General features: G+C 50.9%; 1 protein-coding gene across 4 annotated transcripts in view; it reads left to right on the top strand.

Moving 5' to 3' along the window:
• CPNE5 (copine 5) overlaps positions 1 to 21312 on the top strand; it is a 103796-nt gene that overhangs the window by 5189 nt on the left and 77295 nt on the right. For all 4 annotated transcript variants that reach the window (XM_005223321.4, NM_001205639.1, XM_059880270.1 and 1 more), the window contains exons 2-3: positions 10773 to 10813; positions 12562 to 12608. In XM_005223321.4, coding sequence (XP_005223378.1) covers positions 10773 to 10813; positions 12562 to 12608 — 88 coding nt within the window. The remainder of the gene's footprint in view (positions 1 to 10772; positions 10814 to 12561; positions 12609 to 21312) is intronic.

Raw genomic sequence — 21312 nt, 5'->3', positions numbered from 1 at the left:
GTCTCTCAGGCGGCCGCCCATGCCCCTGCAGCAGATGTGGGGACTGGTGGCAGCTGTTGCCTCTGCCCCAGAGATGTTGTTTTCTGCTCTCTGTTCAGGTTGGCATTTTGCTGCCCCAGGGCTCGAGAGGCAGCCTAGCTCCAGAGCGGTGCCCTCAGCCTCTCAGAAGGCGTGTGAATGGGCTCAGAACACTGTCTTCTGACAGCCAGGGCGAGGGTGGTTTTGGCGAAGGAGGGGGCCTGGGGGCAGTGTGGCAGCTGTTAGAGCCAGTGCTGGGGAAAAGAGACATATCCAGCCACTGAATATGTCAAGATACCATTTAGAGGAGCCAAGGGAATAATAACGGTGGGATTTATTGAGTGCTTACTACATGCTAGGCACTTAACATCTGTATTAGGCTGAACCACATGCAGTTGCCTATACACAACTGTTTTTTAACCTACCCAAATAGCAATTTGGTCCAAACTCAGATTTTTATTAGTTTTCAATTGCTGTATAACGAATCACCACAATCCTAGGGCTTAAAACAATGGCCATTTATTATCTTACCGTTTCTGTAGGGTCAGCAGCCCAGATATAGCACAGCTGGCTTCTCTGCTCTGGGTCTCCCCAGGCTGAAATCGAGGTGTGAGCAGGGGCTATGATCTCATCTGAGGCTTGGGGTCCAAGCCAAGCTCATTTAGGTTGTTGGCAGAGTATAATTCCTTGCAGCTATAAGATGAAAGCCCTGTGTACTTTTTGGTTGTCGGATTGGGGCTCTTAGCTCCTATAGGCCACCCTCGGGTCCTAGCCACGTGGGCCTCTCACAGCATGGCGGCCTGCTTCTTCAAAGCAAGTGGGATAAATCTCTCCAGAGTCTGCAACTTAATATAAAGTAACAGGAGTGAGTATCCAATCATATTCCCACTCACACTCAAGGGGAAGGGATTGTGCAGGCTTGTACAGCAGGCATGGGAATCTTGGGGACCGTCTTGAGTTTCCGCCTACCACAATGACTGCATCTTTTGTAACCTTATAACCACCCTGTGAACTAAATAGTAGTATTTTCCCTTTTTGCTGATTAGAAGATCAGGGCTCAGGTTCAGGAACCAGTAGAGTTAATGTGTTTTAGAAAAAGGGATCCAAATTCAGTTTCCTCAGACTTCAAAACGTTGAGAGCTTCTTCACATTGAGGATTAGGGTGTCCAATGATGAGAATTGCAGTAGGGCCTGGGTTCCAACCATGGTAGATGGAACCAAGAAGTAGGTACTCTATCTCCAGAGATGAAAGAGGCCTTCTTGCTCAGTGATGACTTTGATTCTAAGCGGCAAACCCAGAGGAATCCCTAGGGAGTAGAGGCCAGAGAGGGTCACAGAATGGCAACTGGCCTTCCACGGCATCCAGACTATAAAGTAGCAACTTATCATCTGTCCTCTCCCAGCCCCTTGTTCTTTCTGCTCAGACTTAAGACCATTGCTAGAGATGGCCTGCCACTGGAGAGAGAGAGTGGAGAGGAGGTGAGGGGAATAGGTAGAACAAGCTTTGGGGCACAGAGGAATCAGGTTCAGTTAGGAATGCTTTGGCTGTAAGTAACAGGAATTCTGATAGTGGATCAAACCCAAAACACATTTATTTTTCTTAAATCACAGGGAATCTGTAGGAAGGTCTTCTCAGTTCTGGTTTGTCTGCTCACTTTGCCTAAGCACCCAACTGCCCTTCTATCTTGTCATCATCCAAAAGGTGGATCTCATTGTTACGGAATAATTGCCTCTGTTCTAGGCATCGCAACAGCATCCAAAGACAAGAAGCAAGACATAGCGCCAAAGACCTCTCTTTAAAAAGTTCTTTTTTAATCTAGAAAGCACAATCCTTCTCAAAAATTTCTCAGCAGACTTTCCCTTCTATCTCAGTGGCCAGAGCCAGGTTTCATGTCCACCCCTAGACCAATATATTAGCCAGTTTGGGCTGGTATAACAAAATACCATAGACTGGGTGGCTGAAACAAGAGAAATTTGTTTCTCACAGTTCTCAAGGGTAAAAGTCCAAGATCAGGTTGTCACATTCCGGTGAGGACTCTCTTCCTGGCTTCAGATGGCCACCTTCTCACTGTTCTCACATGGCAGAAAGAGAAAGTGAGAGCTAGAGCCAACTCTTCCTATAAGGGCACTAATCCCATCATGAAGGACCCACCCTCATGACCTCAAACCACATTAATTATTTCCTAAGACCTCGTCTCCAAATACCAGCACATTGAGGGGTGATATTTCAGTGTATACATTGTTGGGGTTACACAATCAGTCAACAGGAACAAGGGACAGGAGCCTACCTTCTCTGACTTCAGGGCAGCTGCATCAGATACCTGAACCAGTGTGGATTCTGTTAGGAAGAAAGTGAGGAATATTTGTTGATCGGATAGCCATGGCCTCTGCCACAAGGAGGAGGTTTTCCAAGTGATCCATAGGTTCCCTGAGATCCCTGAGGCTAAAAGGGGCCTAGAGTTTGGGGTCCTCAGATTTTCCTGCATTTAGTAGACAGCCAGTGTTAAGTGACTGGGGACTGATTTTCTAAGCAGAGCTTGGCTGGACTCTTGACAAAGTCTTTTTCTGCTAGTTTCCTGGTCAAGACAAAAAGACTTAGAGTGATTCCAAAACATTTCAAAGTGCCTCTGTCCCCTAATATCCCCTCTGTCTTCCCACAGTCCTCTCTGCTGGCCTTGCATAGGACTGAAGTTCCCAATAGGAGAAATTTTAAGATTTGATGAATGGGACAGGAGTGGGCATAAGGAAGTGCTGCCTACATTTCTATTTTAAGCTATTGGCTTCTCAGCTTCACAGGACAGGTATATGACTGCATGCACTGATGAGGAAACTGAGGTTAAGTAGCTTGTTCAGGGTCACAGAATTACCATGTGTCAGTATGGAGATTCTAGTTTGAATGGATCTGAGGCAGAGCTCAGGCTCTTTTCCTCGGTCACGCAGCTTAGGAGGGACAATTATTACAATAATTAATAATAACAAAAATGCAAATAGCTCCAGGAAGGAGAGCTCTTTAAGCCATGTGAAAATTGCTTTTTAGACCTTGGCGAGGTTGCTTGGCACAGAGACAGTGCACGGGCGTGTGGAACAGGATCTGAAAGGGGAGATGGGCGAGTGCCAGGGGCTGAGTGCCAAGGTCCCTCTCCTCCCCAGCTCCCTCCTTGCCTTTCCTGAGATTACTTCTGCCTGTTAGAACAGGGAGCAGAGCAGGGAGAGATGGAAAGCCCTCCAGTTCTCTTCAGCTGTTCCTTTGCGAGCAGCCCTGATGAAGCTAGGGGACAGGAAATCGGGGAGTGAGGATGTGAGGGGCACTGCTGGCTGGGGTGGGGATTTGGGAGACCCAGGGTTTTGGTAACACAGGCACCCCTGCCTCCCCATAGCACCTCTGAATGGGCTCCAGCTTCAGAGTTCAATCTCAGTGTTCCAGCTAAGCTGGGGGACACTGGCACCCCTCAGGCCCAGCTCCCTTCCCTATAAAAGGAGACAGTGTCTGTCTCCCTGCATTGATACGTAGGGTGAATAGGGTGTCATAGGTTAAGTACCCAACAAAGGATTTGGTGCGGATTATATCCATGACTGGGCTTCCCTGGTAGCTCAACTGGTAAAGAATCTGCCTGCAATGCAGAAGACCCCACTTCGGTACCTGGATCGGAAAGATCCCCTGGAGAAGGGATAAGCTACCCACTCCAGTATTCTTGGTCTTTCCTGGTGGCTCAGATGGTAAAGAAGCTGCCTGCAATGCAGGAGACCTGGGTTTGATCTCTGGGTTGGGAAGGCCCCCTGGAGGAGGGCATGGCCACTCCAATATTCTTATCTGGAGAATCCCCATGGACAGAGGACCCTGGCAGGCTACAGTTCATGGGGTCGCAAAGAGTCAGATACAACTGAGAGACTAAGCATGCACACATATCCATGGTTAATGTGGCCCTCTCGCACCCGCTGCCTACTGGGGGTTGACCAGATGTTTGGTGTTGAATTGTTCCATAGAGAAATAGGTGCTTCTAGCAGGCCCCTCAAGCTCTGGGGTCTCTCCAGCCTCTTTAGGATTCCTGTTTCTCCCTGATAGTGACTCAGTTGTCCTCAGTCTGTTCTCCTCAATGAAGGAGATGGGCAGTGATGGGCCAAGGACATGTGGGTGCTCACGGTCCTAATTAAGCCCAGCAATTAGGGAACAGAGAGGGGAGAACACAAGGAGTCCCTACAAGACACCTTATCCTCCACAGGGCTTTTGTGAGCACTTATTGTGTGCTAGCATATTAAAAAGCACAGATATCACTTTGCCCACAAAGGTCCATGTAGTCAAAGCTATGGTTTTTCCAGCAGTCATGTATGGTTGTGAGAGTTGGACCATAAAGAAGGCTGAACACTGAAGAATTGGTGCTTTCAAATTGTGGTGTTGGAGAAGACTCTTGAGAGTCCCTTGGACCGCAAGGAGATCAAACCAGTCAATCCTAAAGGAAATCAACCCTGAATATTCATTGGAAGGACTGATGCTGCAGCTGAAGCTCCAATACTTCGGCCACCTGATGCAAAGAGCCAACTCATTGGAAAAGACCCTGATGCTGGGAAAGATTGAGGATGTGAGGAGAAGGGGATGAAAGAGGATGAGATGGTTGGATGGCAATCACTGACTCAATGGACATGAGTTTGAGCAAACTCTGGGAGATGCTGAAGATCAGGGGAGCCTGCTGTGCTGCAGTCCGTGGGGTTGGGAAGAGTTGGATATGACCGAGCAACTGAGCAACAATAACATTGTATGCCAGGCACTGAATAGCAAATTACTGTGTGCGGGACACTGTTCTGTGTTGCATGGATGAGTTTTAATTCTTAGAAAACTTGTAGGAAAGAGGGGCTATGATTTCTCCCACTTTACAGATGGGGATACCGAGGCACAGGCAGACTAAGTGAGGTCCTAGATACACGGGAAGAGCTGGGTTCTGGACCCAGCATTGAAGATGCAAGTTATATGTTCATCACCACCAGCTTTTTGCCCGAGGTTGCAGGGATGCTTAAGGACGCTGTTGGAAAGAAACTAAACCATATTTCCTTGGTCTTTTGAACCTCATGAACCTCTTTGAGAATGTGATAAAAACTCTCCAGAAGAAGAATGCGTCCATACAGATCAATATGCCACATTTTGCTAATAGTTTAAAGGGGTTCATGGACCTCAATTAGGGACCTACAGTCAAGAAAAGCTGAGATACATCTTCTTGGAGTGTTTCCTTATTCTGTATCAAGAGTCATTGCTAGTAAATCCATGGAGCATGTATGGGCTTTGTTTGCATGCATGCTCAGTCACTCAGTTGTGTCTGACTCTTTGCGACCCTATGGACTGTAACCCGCCAGGCTCCTCTGTCCATGGGGATTCTCCAGGCAAGAATACTGAAGTGGGGTGCCATTTCCTCCTCCAGTAGATCTTCCTGACCCAGGGATCAAACCCACATCTCCTGGGTCTCCTGCATTGGCAGGCCAATTCTTTACCACTGAGACACCTGGGAAGCCCATAGACTTTGTTTAAAGATTGAAGATGTGATAATCAGTTCACCCAGCAATTTAGCTCAGAGGAAATGTACCCACCCCCTCAGACTGGGGCTCCCCGAGGGCAGGGCTGTGTCTCCCCTCAGACTGGGGCCCCTGATGCAGGGTCCAGTATCCTCTGAGATTTGGTCTCCAGTAGACAAGGCTGTGTTTCCTCTCAAATTCAGGCTCCTTGAGGGACGGCTATGTCTCCCTTCAGATTGGGGCTCCCTAAGGGTAGGACTGTGTCTCTGCTCAAATAGGGCTGGTTGAGGGCAGGGCTGTGTCTCCCCTCAGACTGGGGTTCTCTGAGGCAGGGCCGTGTCTCCCCTCAGACTGGGGCTCCCCGAGGGCAGGGCCGTGTCTCCCCTCAGACTGGGGCTCCCTGAGGCAGGGCTGTGTCCCCTCAGACTGGGGCTCCCTGAGGACCTGGCTCTGTCTCCTCTCAGATCTGATCTGCCTGAGGGAAGGCTGTGCTTCCTCTCAAATTCAGACTGGTTGAGGCAAGACTGTTTCCCCTCGGATGGGGCTTCCTGAGCGCAGGGCTGTGTCCCCCTCTCAGATTGTAGCTTCCTGGCGGCATTGCTGTTTTCCTCAGACTGAGACTCCCTATGTCTCTTCCTCTTTCTGACTACAGAGCCTCACCTTCTATTCTGAGTCTTTTAAGCCCTTCCTCAGGGTGTCACCCTCCGGCTCTGTCCTTTAGTACTTGGCAGGAATTCTCATTTTGGCCTTTCTGTCTTTGCTGGGGTCTTCTCCCCTCACCGCCCAGTGCATGGTCATTCTTCCTGCAGCTGTTTCAGAAATTATTCTGAGGGGAGAGCAGTGAGGAAAAGAGCATTGGCCTCGGCTCCCTGACCTTGATTTAAGGAACAAAAGAAGCCAAGCTTTAGGTTGCAGCTTGGACAGCTGAAGTATTTTATGCTTTGGGGGAAAAAATATATTTTGCCTGTTGGAAAGAAAGTCTCTTTGAGTTCTCCAAAGACTGGAGAAAAGCACTTGTGGTCTGGTCTCTTTATGTCCTTGCAGATTGAGCCCTGCTTCATGGTAGAGGATCTGGTTTTTTTTATTTTACCCCATGGGTTCTTACTACCCCTGGGCCTGTGGGCAAGTCACTCACCATGCCTGAGCCTTGGGGTCTCAGTGCATCAGCCCCAGTGGGAAACTGGGAATGTAGATGATGGGATGGGCTTCCCTGGACCTCTAAGTGTAGAAGTGGCTTGTGTTGCTCCTCCTGTCTCTTCTTTGTCATCAAGTGAACCTGAGTGCTCACCAGGAGAGTGACCGCTGTGCTCAGCACCAGGCTGATGATGACTAAACTGTCTGATGAGCCTCACCATGTCCCAGGGCTTCACAGCGGTTCTAAAGGAGGAGCTATTTATAACTCCATTTTACAGATGGGGAAACGGAGGCACAAGGAAGGCAAGTAACTTGTTCAGAGGGGGGATGTGAACTGAGTTCGTGTGACTGCAGCCCACACACTTAACCATCAGGCTCTGCAGCTAAGTGGAAGTACAGGGGCCGACCCTGAGCATGACCCTGTGGGGAGACAAGAGTCTCGCTCACCCGTCTGGCCATTCCTTTTGGTTTTCCTTCATCCACTCAATTTGCCAGGGCCCTACTCTGAGTCCAGTGCTGGGTCGGCCTGGAGCAGCGCTGGGGTCGCTGCCCCGTGTGAGAGACAGTGTGTGTGTGCGCTAAGTGACTTCAGTTGTGTCCAACTCTTTGCAACCCTTTGGAATGCGGGAGACAGAGGCACCCTGATTTTGCAGTCCAGGGTGCGCCGAGTATGGTTATGGGTCCTACAAGCCAGAGAATGGCACAGTACAGGCCAGAGAAAGCTCTGAGGAAATAGTTGTTGGTCAGTGTCTGTCCAGGGAAGGCAGAGTTTAGGACAAATAGGAATGCTTCTGGAAGGAGGGTAAGGATAATCTCAACAGAACAGAGGGAAGCAGGTTTGCATTACCCTCCGGGCCATGGCCAGGATGACCCTAAGTCTCAATGAGAGTCCAAGGCTACTGGGCAGGGAGCCACCGAAGCTAGGTGGCTGGGTTCTATTTCTTAGTCCAACCGGGTGTGCTCACCAGGAGAATCCCCATCGCCCAGACAGGCCCCATCTGCTTCTCTTGGAAGGTAAAACTCCATATCTGTGTCTCTTTCTCTCAGTCACTTTCTCTTTCTTTCACGTGCATGCGCACGCGCGCGTACACACACACACACACACACACAGACACACACACACACACATACATACACATACATGCCCATATCTAGGCTGGAATCCAGTTTCACTCTCTCTCTCACCTAGACATGACTGAACCTGAGTTCCAACTAAACTTGAAGGATACCTAGAAGTCAGTTGCCTTCTCTCCGAGTCTCACACTCCTGATTTACAAAGGAATTAGAAAAGGTGACCTCTGAAGTCCCTTCTTGCTTGAACATTCTAGGATTTTATGTAATTACAGAACTTCATTATAGAATTCAAAGATGAACCTTAGCACTTGCTTGAGAAGAAGAGTCCCCCTACTCCCCCATCCCTCAACCTTCTTTATGACTTTCCAGCTTCTCGCCACGCCTCAGGTTCTACCGCTGCAGAGTCATCTTTGGAATTTAGGCATTTTGTGTAATTCCAGACCAACGCTCCTGCCCTGAATCTAGCACACTGAGGAGGGGAGGGTCCACCTGGGAACAGATCAGCCCACCTCAGTGTGAAAGAAAGTGAAAGTGAAGTCGCTCAGTCGTGTCCGACTCTTTGCGACCCTGTGGAATGTAGCCTACCAGGCTCCTCCGTCCATGGGATTCTCCAGGCAAGAGTACTAGACTGGGTTGCCATTTCCTTCTCCAGGGGATCTTCCCCAACCCAGGGATAGAGCCCAGGTCTCCCGCATTGGAGGCAGACGCTTTAACCTCTGAGCCAAAATAGGGAATGTCTTACCTGTGGCTCCTCCTGCCTGCTTTTCAGAGCTGCCTGTTTGTGTCGTTTCAGCTGATGCTCACTGCAGAGGGCTGGGAGGTTTATCACATGGTTTCCAAAGTGACAGCTGCTGGGAGCAGGTCTGGTAGAGGGGCAGTGGAGGCAACATAGGGTTTCTGTGCCTTTGGGGTCCCAGAGGGCTAGCAGGGTAGCTACCTTCGGGGAGAGACCCCTGAGTGAAGAGACTGGAGCAGAGGATGGGAGTCTGTTGGGAACCGGAACTGGACTGATGGACCAGCGCAGTCTGGGCCTCCCCGGAAGCAGAGCGTGCTGTGTGCCGTCACCAGGAGGCTGCTGCGTCTGTCAGTCTGTCTGTTGGTCTTGGGCTCCCACCTCAGAGTGAGGGGTGTGGGTGGTGGGGCTGGCTGTGGGTCAAGGTGTCCAGACAGGCTGTCTCTGCTGATGGCTTCAGTGTTGGTGACTTGGGGGAAGGTCTCCTTCTGGACCTCTCTGGCTCTACCACTGCTGGCCATGCCCTGTCCCTCCCTGGGCCTCAGTCTCCCCCTCCTCAGGGAGAAGGTGAAGGGATAATCCTGAAGGCTTATCTGTTATCTGATCACAGATAATCCGGCTCTGATACTGGGAGTTGGCTGGCAGGAAGCCACATAGCCCTGCGTCTGTGGCTTCTCCTCTCTGGGGAAAGGGTACAAGGGGTCTGTTGTGGGGGAGTGGGGCATGGGAGTGGAGAAGGGGGATGACAAGACCCCCAGGGACATCTGAGAGGGAGGTGGGACATGGGTGAGGTGGTTGGCAAGGGCAGAGCGGGACTCTAGGGCAGTGTAGGAAAGAGTCAGTAGCACCAACAGGTGGGCGGGGTGGGGGGGCCTTACAGGAAGCCCCTTCAACAATGAACACCTTGCCCAAGTCAACAAGGGTCTTCAAGGAGCAGGTCTCCTGGCGGGCCCCTCTGGGGGGCTGTGTGGGACACAGAGCGAGCCCTGGCGGGGGAGTGAGGAAACTGGGCATTGATGCCCCAACTCCTGCCCATCATTGGCTGAAGGCTGCTCCAGGGAGTGTCAACTCCCTGGTTATTTGCAACCCTGTCCACCTGGGAGAGCCCTTGGAAGAGAAGCAGGAGGAACTGGGGGTGCGGACGGGAACTCTGAGGGTTGAGGAGGGAGGGAAGGCCGAGCCTCTCTATCGTACAGATGAGGAAACCGGCCCAGAGAGGTGGAGTCACTTCCCGGCTGGAGACCAAGTTTCCATCGGGCCGTGTTGTGTCCTGCACAAGGACGGCTGCAGGTCACTGTGCAGAGAGGGACGCCAGACGTGCAGGGCACATCCTTGCCCAGTTGCCCCTGTTAGATGGGATCCTGCCTCCCCAGCACCGACCTTGCAGGACCCTGAGAGGACTGGGAGCTAATATTTGCCCAGCTCTGAGCGCGGCGCATGGGGCTCAGTGAGTGGGAGCTGTGATCGCACATAGGCAGGGAGGGAAGGGGATCCACACCTGCCTCTCTGCCCCCAAACACTGGGTCCATCATCTGTTTTTGTTGTTGTGGACCATGTCACGTTGCTGGCAGAAGCTTCGTTCCCCAACCAGGGAGTGAACCCTGGAGAGCACCGCGGAATCCCCTGTTGTGTCCATCATCTTACTGCGTGACTTCAAGTCTGATTGTTAGGGCCATGTGTGAGCTCTGATCTTGATCACCGAAGGACCCTGTTCCAATGAGTCTGCATCTCCTGGGAGGTGTCATTAATTAATCCATAGGCACAGGGGAGATAATAGAGTCAACTGGCTCTAAGTAGAGCTCTGGGAGAATGGAACAGTGAATGGAGAAGTTTTTGATGGCTTGATTTCGTTTTATTTTTTCAGAGACAGAGAAGTGGTAAAAGGAGAATTTCTAGAACAGAATTTTTAGGACATTGGGCAAGTTGGGATTTGGCCCAAGAGCGAGGTGCTGTGCAAGCTAGGGTATCGAGGTCCACAGGAGTGCGTGGTGGTGGGGGTGAGAGGTAGGGAGCACCAAGCACCCTAGGAAGGCTGAGCTGAGCAACCTCGTGGGCCCACCCAGCTCTAATGAGCCCTACTAAACCACTCTGGGAGTTGGTGATGGACAGGGTGGCCTAGCGTGCTGCAATTCATGGGGTCTCAAAGAGTCGGACACGACTGAGCGACTGAACTGAACTGAAATCATGCAGAAGGAGCCTCCTGCTTCCTGTTTGCCTGAAGCCAAGCCTGAGGCTGCCTCTGGGTCTCAGTAACAGCCCGAATCCCCTGAGATCCCGGGGCTGTGCTAACTCCTGCTCTCTCCCCGTCTTTCAGGAACCTTTTGGACAAAGACATGTTCTCCAAGTCTGACCCACGTAAGTCCTGCTCTGACAGTAGTAACAGTAGCAACAATAACAACTGTATTGTGTTTGGTGTATTTTGTTCTTTTCCATATTTTATTATAAGATAGTGAATATACTTCGCTGTGCTCTACAGTAAGACCTTGTTGTTCATCTATTTAATATATAGTAGTAATCCCCAACTCCTAATTTATCCCTCCCCACCACCTTTCCCCTTTGGTAACCATAAATTTGTTTTCTGTGTCTGTAAGTCTATTTCTGTTTTGGAAATAAATTCATTTGTATAATTTTTTAGATTCCACATATAAATATTATCATATGATATATGTCTTTCTCCGCTTGGCTTACTTCACTCAGTAGGACCATCTCTATGTTGCTGCAAATGGCAAAATTTCATTCTTTTTTATGGCTGAGTCATAGTCCATTGAATATACGGACCACATCTTTATGCATTCCCCTGTCCGTGGACATTTAGGTTGTATCCATGTCTTGGCTGTTGTAATTGGTGCTGTAGTACATGTACTGGCGTGCATGTGTCTTTTCAAATTGGAGTTTTCTCCAGATATATTCCCAGGAGTGGGATTGCAGGATCTTACATCAACTCTGTTTTTATTTTTTAAGAAACCTCCGTACTGTTTTCCATGGTGGCTGCACCAAGTTACATTCCTACCAACAGTGTGGGAAGGTTCCCTTTTCTCCACAACTTCTCCAGCACTTGGTACTTGTAGATGTTTTTGTGATGTCCATTCTGACTGGTGTGAGGTGACACCTCACTGTAGTTTTGATTCGCGTTTCTCCAATAATAAGCAGTGTTGAGCATCTTGTCGTATTCCTATTGGCCATCTGTATGTCTTCTGTGGAGAAATGTCTATCTAGATCTTCTGCTCAGTTTTTGATTGGGTTGCTTGTTTGGTTTGTTATTGAGCTGCATGAGCTGTTTGTATATTTTGGAAATTAAGCCCTGTTGGGTTGCATCATTTGCAAATATTTTCTCCCAGGCCACAGGTTGCCCTTTTGTTTTGTTTATGGTTTCCTTTGTTAACAATGGCATTAAGACTACTACCTTGGCCGACATGGGAGCCAGTACTGAGTGCTTGCTATGTACAAGGCACTGTTCCCGTACATCAAGGCTGTCTGATGTTTCACCGACGCCTTCTGCAGGAAGAGAACTGGTGGGGCGGGAGGATGTGAAACCTCAACACAACCAAGCGAGTGGGGAGGGCTCAGGGTGTTTGGGGCCAGAAGGTCTCAGTCCCAGGGAAACCAGTGCAATGTCTGTGGCCTAAGGGCATGCGCACTGGTTTTGGAGCCCAGGGTTCTAGCTCTAAGCAATGCTGCTCAAGTATATGACCTCAGACAGGTCATTGGCCTCCTCTGATCCTCAGTTTCCCCATCAGGAAAGTGGGGCTGATGGTAACAATAGGCCTCCTGAGGCCACCTTGGGCTCTAAAGAGACAGGCAAGTCTCAGATATCCGCTTCCTGCCACATCTCTGCCGCTCAGTCCTCCTTCAGGCCCACCTGTCCACCCGCCTCACACTTCACACTTGCTCTGGCCGAGACTCCAGTGGCCCTGACCCTCCTCCCAGACCCCTATATTCTAGGCCCCCTACTCCAAGCTGACCTCGCCCCAACCCAGACCCAACAAGGCTAACCAAGATGGAGTGTCCTGAGGTGCTTGACCCCCCAGAGCCCTCCCCATCTGGGGCGCACATCCTTCTCTTGGCCTGGAGCGTTAACCCGTTTTTCTCTCCTCTCCTCACAGTATGCGTCATGTATACTCAAGGGATGGAGAACAAGCAGTGGCGGGAGGTAGGTACAGCCCCGCTCCCACCCTGGAAACGCCAGCCTGTCCCTGATGGTCTGTCCGTCTGTTCATCTAACTCTGGAGTCCTCCCACCTGGTAACTTATTACCAACTCCAGCATCTCAGCTCCCGAGGATAGTAAGGCATGCAGAGTCTTAGCCCTGCTGATGCAAGAAGAGACTGGAGGTGGTGAGAAAGTTCCTGTCCTCAGGGAGCCCCCGTCTGACTGGGGAGACAGGGAGTCCCTGCCCACCAGGGTCGTGGCCTGAGGCGTGGGTACAGCATCTAGCACTGAGTCGCCGCCACAGTGGCTTTCCTGGGGTTTTTGACTAACGTGAGTGAGTGTGGCTTTAGTTAGGTGACTCCCCTCTGCTTTGAATCAACTCCCAACTCCTTAGTCTGACTTCCAAGCTCTGCCATAACTCAGGATGACCATGTTTCCAGCCTTGTTTCAATTCCGTTGTCCCACCAGAGTCCAAGTGTCTTTTGCCCCTGGTGACAGGGGCTCTAAGGAGAGGGCAGACTTGAAGGGCTCACTGTCAAGAATCACAGAGACTTTTAGTGGGTGGGTGCTAGATACCTTTAGTCTATTCCTCACCCAAAGGCCAGAGGAATCCTATTAAAACCCAAGACAAACCCTGTCCCTCCTCTAGTCAGAGCCCTCCAGCAGCTCTTGCAACACCACAGTCTCTTTGGTGGCCCACCAAGCCCCATGGGGTCTGACTTCCTTGAGCTGTCTGACCCATCGCCTGCTGCCCATCCCCTCCATCACTCCACTCCAGCCATGCCTGCCTCCTCCTGCCTCAGGGTCTTTGCACTTGCTGTTCCTTCTCTCGGGATGCTCTTTTCCCAGATGTTCATGTGGCCCCCTCCACAATTCCCTCAAATCTGGACTCAGACATCACCCCATCAAGGCCTTCCCTTGGCTACCCACTCTAACATTTCACCCTCTCCAGCACATATGCACTTTCCTGCTTAATTCTGCCTCCCTACCACTTTCCTCCCTGCCAACACCCCACAGCGTGTGTGATCTCAGTTCCCCAAACAGGGATCAAGCCCACACCCCTTGCTTTGGAAGCTCAGGGTCTTAACTGCTGGACGCCCAGGGAAGTCCTGCCTCCCTATCATTTTTCACTATAAACCATAAAACCAGTAGGTGTTAACAAATGGCTGTTGCAGGAGTGACTGGATTAGGAAAAAGAGGTGGGTGACAGAGGCCAGCAAGGATGTGGCAGCTTTTGTCCCCTTCCTAACTCTGCTTCCTTCTTCCCTCACACCTTCCATGCCAGCTGGTTTTCAGATGCAGAGGATAAAAGGGGGAACAGGCCAAGGGGGAGGGTCCTGGTAGCCCCTGGCTCCTGTCTGAACAAAGAAGGAGCAGACCTCCTTACTCTTGGAGAAGAGGATCTGGCCAAACAAGGATGGCGTGAAAGTCTGGGAGGTGAAGAATGTTTTCTTCCATGGTTGAAGGGGTGGAACCTCCATGAGGAGGTGGGGGTGAATTTATCCGGAGGTGGTTTCCCATGGTCTTTGTATTGTGCACACTGAGCTTGCTCCTGGCGATCAGAAGAGGATCCAGGATGGGATGAGAGGGGTTTGACCTTGGCAGCCCCACCTGTGCCCTTCACAGGGAGGGAGGAGGCCCGGGGCTCTGAATAGAGACTTGGCCTGGGGTCTCCACTGAGAGAGGCAGGCGCTCTATCTAACGGGACAGAGGCAGCTTCAAAGAGCAGAGGGACACAGGTCTAGCCCCCAGGGCCTGCCGAGAGGGAAGGAAGGGAATGGGGCACAAGAAGAAAAAGTCAAAAGCCAAGAGCCCGCAGGGGTGGGGCTCCCCGGTGGCTTGATGAGAATGAGGGACTGCCAGGCCAGTAAAGCTTCAGTCTTCAGTCTGGAGGAAGTCATGAACCGCTTCCTCTTTGGTGGACTGGCCGGAACATCACCTGTCCTGCTCCCTGCTCCTCCCTCCTTCAGATCTGGCAGAAGCAAGTGGCCGAAGTGGATAAATTTTATCCATAAAATGTGTGGGCAATATTTCCCCAGGGACTGGGCTATTGTTGACTTTTTTTGCCCTCTCCAAGACTCTAAACCAGTTAAAGTCTAAACCAGATTGCAGAGGAAATGTTTAGCCTAAATTAACTCATTACTTTTGAGGCCTTTGGCGGAGCTTCACAGAGAGCAGGAGTGTCCTAACATCTCAGTGATTCATTCAGGAAAGTCTGGACGGGCCTCTTTGGAAGAACGCTGCTCCACGAACCCTTAATCCACTCTGTAATGAGGCTTGTCTCTTTTGGGTCAGGGTCCCCAGTTGTCCACGTTGCATCTTTTTTTTTTAATTTTTGGCCATGCTTGGGGCATGCAGGATAGTAATTCCCCACCCAGGGACTGAACCCGTGCACTGAAGCACGGAGTCTTACCCATTGGACCGACAGGATTGAACTGATAGGAAAGTGCCCACGTTGCATCTTGTTATCACACACACCACAGGATGAAACAGAGGAAAGGAGACAGGCCTTGGAGTCAGATACACCTGTGCGTTCACTCCTGGCTCCAGCCCTTTCTGGAACAAATTTCTTAGCCTCTGTGTTTCCACACATGGAGATAATACGGGGATAACACCGACCCCCCAGGCCTGTGATGATTGTAGGGCAAGGTGGCTATAATGTGCCTGCTGTGTAGTCGTCGTTCAGTAAATATTATTGTACAGCATCGGCCAGATTGTTGGGCCTTACTGGTCCCTCTTCAGTCAATATTTACAATAGGAAGCATCCATGAGGTGCTGAGGGAAAGAGGGAGACAGGCCAAAAGAAGAATTTCACCGAAAACACAGATGGAACGGGGAGTGTTCAGCCTGGAAGGGGAGATCCCCGTGCATGAATAATGTGGAAGGAGGATGTGATGAGAGGTATTGATGAGAACAGAATGGGAGTTCAGAGGAGAGAACGTTACAGTCAGGGTGTCATTCTGGTTTTTAAATGCAATTGGAACCTAAACACCAGTCACCTGTCTGAGGGGTGCTTGACAGGGATCAGAGGAGACGGTGGGTTGGAAGGAACTTTGGGGCCCAGCAGGCTCACCCTCCTCGTCCTGTAGAGGAGGGGGACTGGCCTCGGCTGTTGGAATTGGGGTGCTCGACCCCAGCGCAGCGGGAGCGTCCACTTGGGGGAGCTGAGTGAAGCTGGGTTTCAGTGAAGCGGGGAGACGTGGTGCTTGCAAGGACCCAACAACAAAGATGGAGGTGAAAGCACAGGCTTGGAGGGGACGGGAGTAAGCAGGCCAGTCTAGGTCTTGGGTGGTCGAGACATATGATAAAAGGCTATTTATAAAGGAGTGTGCGGGGCTCAAGGAAACCAACGAGGGCTGGTGAATCGCAGAGGCTGGCAACAGTGGGACCTCTCCAGGCCTGAGGCGGTAAGGAGAAGGCCGGGGTGGTTCCTGGAACCCCAGGGCAGGGCCCTCAGTGGAGGTGTGAGGTCAGCCCGGCCACCCTCGCTCTCCCCACCCTCTGCTCTCCTGCCTTCACCTCCCTTTGGGGGAACCTCCTGGGAGACTCGGGGCAGGGGCTGCGGATCCAGTCCAGACAGGTTGGCCTTCCAGGCACAGAGCAGGGTGGGGAAGGGCTGGAAGTGCATCCAGAGGGGCAGACAGAGACTACCCAGACGGACAGCGAGCGAATGCATGAGGTTGGCATTCAGGGGGTGTTGTGGGTAAGATACAGGGAGAGGCAGCTGAAGGGAGCTCATGACCATCAGACTGAGGACTGCTTGGCGCTTGGCTCATAGGGTCAGAATGTCAGAGAGGAGGCTGATCCTGTTTATAGGATCCGTCAGCACCATGTCCAGCCTTCAGGGGCAAGGGTGGCAGAGCTCTGTCAATGGGCTACCTTGGGACACAGGCTTCAAGCTACTTCTAGAGAAGGGACGTTTCCCTCAAACACATCGAAGGCCCTACTGCTTTGCCTGATTCTTTGTGTGACCTGCAGAGGAAAATATCAGGAATGGAGAGGTTAAAGAATAATCCAGACCCACCTCGATGGAGTGGCCCCTGCTATGGAAGACTGCTTTCCCTGGTAAACACAAACCCATTCGCATGGCTCCACATTTCATTGCAAAATGCCTCTGCATGAGCTTGGATTTTGGCTGAGAGCTACTCGTGCCATGGCTGGAGGGTATCAAGTGCAGGCACAGCAGTTTCTCCAGGCAGGGTCCAGACCCCCTGTTTGCATAAGGCCGCAGAAGGATGAAAGCTGCTCTCGCAGCTCCTTCCTGGCTGTTGAGTTCCAGCTGATTTTAACTGTTTGGGTCATTTTAATGCCTTCTGAGAAAGCTCCATCTTCCCAGCACCTAAATCTGTCACTGCACTTTATGAAAATTGACTCAAGATGTAATTTTAGCCCAGGAAATTGAGCACTATTTGCATCAAGGCTTGCCGGGGCCTTCTGCATGTCCCAGGAAGGGCAGGATGGCCAGGCAGGAGGAGTCCCAGAAACGCTCTCACTTAGGAAGAGGGGGCTGTGCACGGGTCCCCATTTGAAAAGTGTAGGGGTAGGGGTGATGCCTGCTCCTCCCTTGCCAGGTGGCTGCCCAGGCTGAGGGCCCCTGGGAAAGGAGGAGATGGGTATCATGGAATCTGAGGGTGTCCCCCGATGATTGACCCACACCACCCACAGGGCATGCGGCCCCAGCCACCACGCCCACGCGGCCCTGCCTGAGTGCTCAGTCTATTTTTGAGCAACCTCAGCCTGTTAAACATCTTAACACCAGCTGGGAATGACAGTTCATCTCTGAATGTTCAGGATGATCTTCTTCAGAGCATCTTGACATGAGCCTCCACATAACTTTAACTCAACCTGCTCTGTGCTGGGGGATGGATGCTGGTGACACAGAAGGGGACTAGATACTGTCTATGGCCAGAGCTCCCTTTCAATTCAGGGAGGTAACAAAAACCTCAATAACAGCAGTAGTAACGCTAATAGCAAACACTTAGCTAACAGTGATGGACCCTGGCACTGATCTAAGCATTTACCGTTGTAACTCATTTAATCCTCACAGCAACCCCATGATAGAGGTAGCTGCAGCATCATTGTTATTATTATTATTGGCTCTATTTAACAGAGGAGGAAACTGCAGCACAGAGCGGTTAATGTGAAAGGAGTTTCTGCGCATGACGTCAGAACTATAATAGAATTATATATAAAGGGCAAAATTCCACTTGTTCCTAATTCCATACTCTTTGTGCAAAATAAGCTGGTTTTCTCTCCCACATGTTCTTTCAGTGTTTGAGGACAGCTCACAGGGCCCTGTTAGTCTGCTTTGGGGCAGACTTAGAATGTGACCCTTTCTCTCAAAGTCGTTCTTTATTTAAGTGTCTCTTGTCCCTTTGCCAGTCTGGGCACACTTTCTGGAACACATGTCTGTTTGTCAGTGTTCTTTCCAAAGTGTGTGTCCTGCTCTGTCCCCTTCTCTAGCTGAGAGCACCGTGGGTTGGCTGTCTCCTCACCAGGTCTTGGACTAGATGATCGTGCATTCTGTGGGTCTGTTTCCAAGGTTTATGTGTCTGTCAACACTGTCTAGAATTCCACTGGCCTCTTTGACAGATGTCTTTGACTTATCTCATACTGAGTTTTGGGGCTCCTGGATCTTTCTCACATGGGCTGCTATCCGAACAGAATTCCTCCAGCTCAGATTTGGCAATTGCGTTGTTGAACCTAGATGTGAGGTTTTACAGTTACCTCTGTTATGTGTCATTTGGCAGATCCAGTCTGTTGTTATGGTCCTTGACGATCACGTTGAATTATGGTTGTGCATTCAGCATCCTGGTTCTGCCTTCTGGTCCTGCGCCAGCTGCAGTCATTTGTCCACACAAGTGATAGGGGTTGAGTGAAATGGAGTGCTGTGCTCCTCCGCTTGAGACCTTTTCCCAGATTGATCTAGTCCCAAAGGACATCATGAATAATGGTCAAACGACTTGTCAGATGACACCCTGAACTTGATGTCCAAAACCCTGCGTTCCCATCCCAACTCTGAGATTTGCTATGTGACCTGGGTGAGGTATTTATCTTCTCTGAGTCTCATCTTACTCATGTGTAGAATGAGGTTAGGAGATCTTCTTGGGAGGACTAAGATAATGCTTGTGAACTATCAATGGTAGAATATCATTGCCCAGCTTGGGCACCTGGCTCTTCATAGTGGGAACGGCCACACTTGGAGACCCTGGGAATCAAACCAACATGCCCTCCCAGCATCTAGAACTCATGAATGACAGCCAGCATTCTGTATGTAATATGCAAGCTTCCTGGGAAACTCAAGTCCCCTCCTCAGAGGCTGTGGGACCTCACTGGCTCCGAGGAATGAGGGCTTCCTGGGGGAGGGGGCTTCCCAACCCTGCATGTGAGGGACCCTCGTCAGGAGGGGCTCTTTCAGGAAAGGCCAGACACCGGGATGTCATGCCTGTGTCACGTGCAGAGCACTGCAGCGTGGCGTACCAGCCACCAGGATGGGGACCGCTGGTGGCACAGGAGCTCTTTCCCAGCCTCGAGGGTGCCTTTGTCCCCTGCGGTGTTTATCCGGGGTGTCTTCTCAGTCTGCCCATGAAACCCTGCCTCTCTGTGTGCCTCATCCCCCCTTCCAGACCCTGATCATCCTCCCTGCCTCTGGCCCCAAAGGTGACCCCCAGATTCATCCCCAAAGTCTCCTTTCTTGCTCCTCCTGAACAGAATAGGCTTTCTCCTGGCCTCCAAAGACTCTCTGAATCACAGCTCAGGAATTCACCCATTTCCCAAGGCTCTGAGACAAGACATCAACCTCTTAGCCTGGGGTTAGAGCCTCTCCCACTTGGACTCCCCTAAAAATGGCCATAAGATAGGAGCTACCAGGGATTCAGCCCTTGCTGTGTGTTCTGCTCGCTCATCCCTACCCTAACGCTGCAGCCACAGAGAGGAGATGTGATTGGCCCAGATCACAGAGAGGAGCTGAGGCGGGGCAAGGGGAAGCAACTTGTGCACGGCCATACACTTCATCATGTCGGGCTGGTACTCAATCTATTATGAAGCCTCCTAACTCTGGTTGGCCGTCCACAGCTGCCGGGCCATTATGGGAGACACCTGTCCCCACGGTCAGGGCTGGGTCAGGCACATCTCTGTTTCTGCTCAGCCTTGACACTGGGCCTACATAACCATGAAATCAGGACCCAGGCTGATTTCTTCACGTGTGCTGTGTGTTAGAGTGAACCATGCATGCATGCGAAGTCACTTCAGTCACATCCAACTCTTTGCGACCCTATGGACTGTAGCCCGCTCCTCTGTCCAAGGGATTTCCCAAGCAAGAATACTGGAGTTGGTTGCCACGTCCTCCTCCAGGGGATCTTCCTGATCCAGGGATCCAACCTGCGACTCAACGTCTCCTGCATTGGCAGGTGACTTCTTTTACCACTAGCGCCACCTGGGAAGCCCAGATTGAATCATTCAGATTTGCAGTTTGAAAATATTGGCAGTTTCACATGGTCTGACAGTTAAGGTTAGGCTCTAACCTAATATTAGCAAGTGGTCCCTAGTCACACACCTGTCCTTACAAGCTCAGAGAGGTCCCAGGGCCTGCCTCTAACCTGAGAGGCTTCTCGAGGCAGGCCGAGGGGATGCTCCAGGGTTGGTGATGATCAGGCCACAGCAGCCTCCATCTGTGGGAGAACCTGGGGTATCCCGGACCCACTCCCAAGGCATGAGGTCATATTGGTCTCTGCTGAGTTTTGCTCCCTGCTCGTTCAAGCACTTAAATACTTGTACAGACCTTCTAACCAACCAGTTGTCTCTCTACACCTTCCTGTTAGCTGTGAAAAATCATTGCTAACACCCCTCTGTTAATATGGTTCTCCAGTGCCCAGAAGATAGTGTATTAAAGGTGAAACCTCCTAATAAGGGTCTTTCCAATGTAACTCCCACTTGTAGGGTGGATGAAACTCATTAAAAAATAATTTAAAATCATGTGATATAGACAAAAGAAAAAACCCTGTGCTGTTTGACTCCAAGCTTTTTCTTCCTACCTCAGGGCCTGGTACCCACTTAGGGAAGAAACTCTCCTTTGCTCTGACCCTGTCTCTGCAGCAGCCAGCATCAGAGCCCCCAGTCTGGGGTACTGCCCACTCTCACTCTGTCCCTCCAGAGGTAATTTTCCACCATGCTCTTGCCTTTATCCAACTCTGATCCACCTTCAGCTCTCTCTGAGCTCCCTAGACACCCCTATCTTAGCAGCCAAGATTGCTCCCTGATAACTGATGATTTAAGCTACCCAAAGAATCAATCAAGATGTACAGAAAGTCTGTATAACAACAGGCCTCCTTTACTGAGTGCCTGCCGTGTACCCAGCATCTCAGACTCATCATCTCTGATCCTTGTAACAACTCTTGTAACAGGTACAGAGTATGCCCAGACCGTGCAGTGGGGGTGGGGTCCTGGGCAGTTTTAGGAGCCAGACAAACCTGGGTTTGTTTTAGGACCCTGATACTTGGAGCTCTGTGGACTGAACCAGACATTTATCCTCTCTGAACCTCAGATTACTCACATGTAAAATGGGCAACTAGCAATACTCACCTGCTCGATTGTCTAAGGATTTGAGATAACACAGGGTAGGTTGGGGGCTTTGCTGTTAGATCAGCTGGTAAAGAATCCACCTGCAATGCAGGAGACCCCAGTTTGATTCCTGGGTCGGAAAGGTCC

Source organism: Bos taurus, chromosome 23 (genome assembly GCF_002263795.3).
Source record: "Bos taurus isolate L1 Dominette 01449 registration number 42190680 breed Hereford chromosome 23, ARS-UCD2.0, whole genome shotgun sequence".
Lineage (NCBI taxonomy): Eukaryota > Metazoa > Chordata > Mammalia > Artiodactyla > Bovidae > Bos > Bos taurus.
This window is presented reverse-complemented; position numbering and strand designations above follow the sequence as displayed.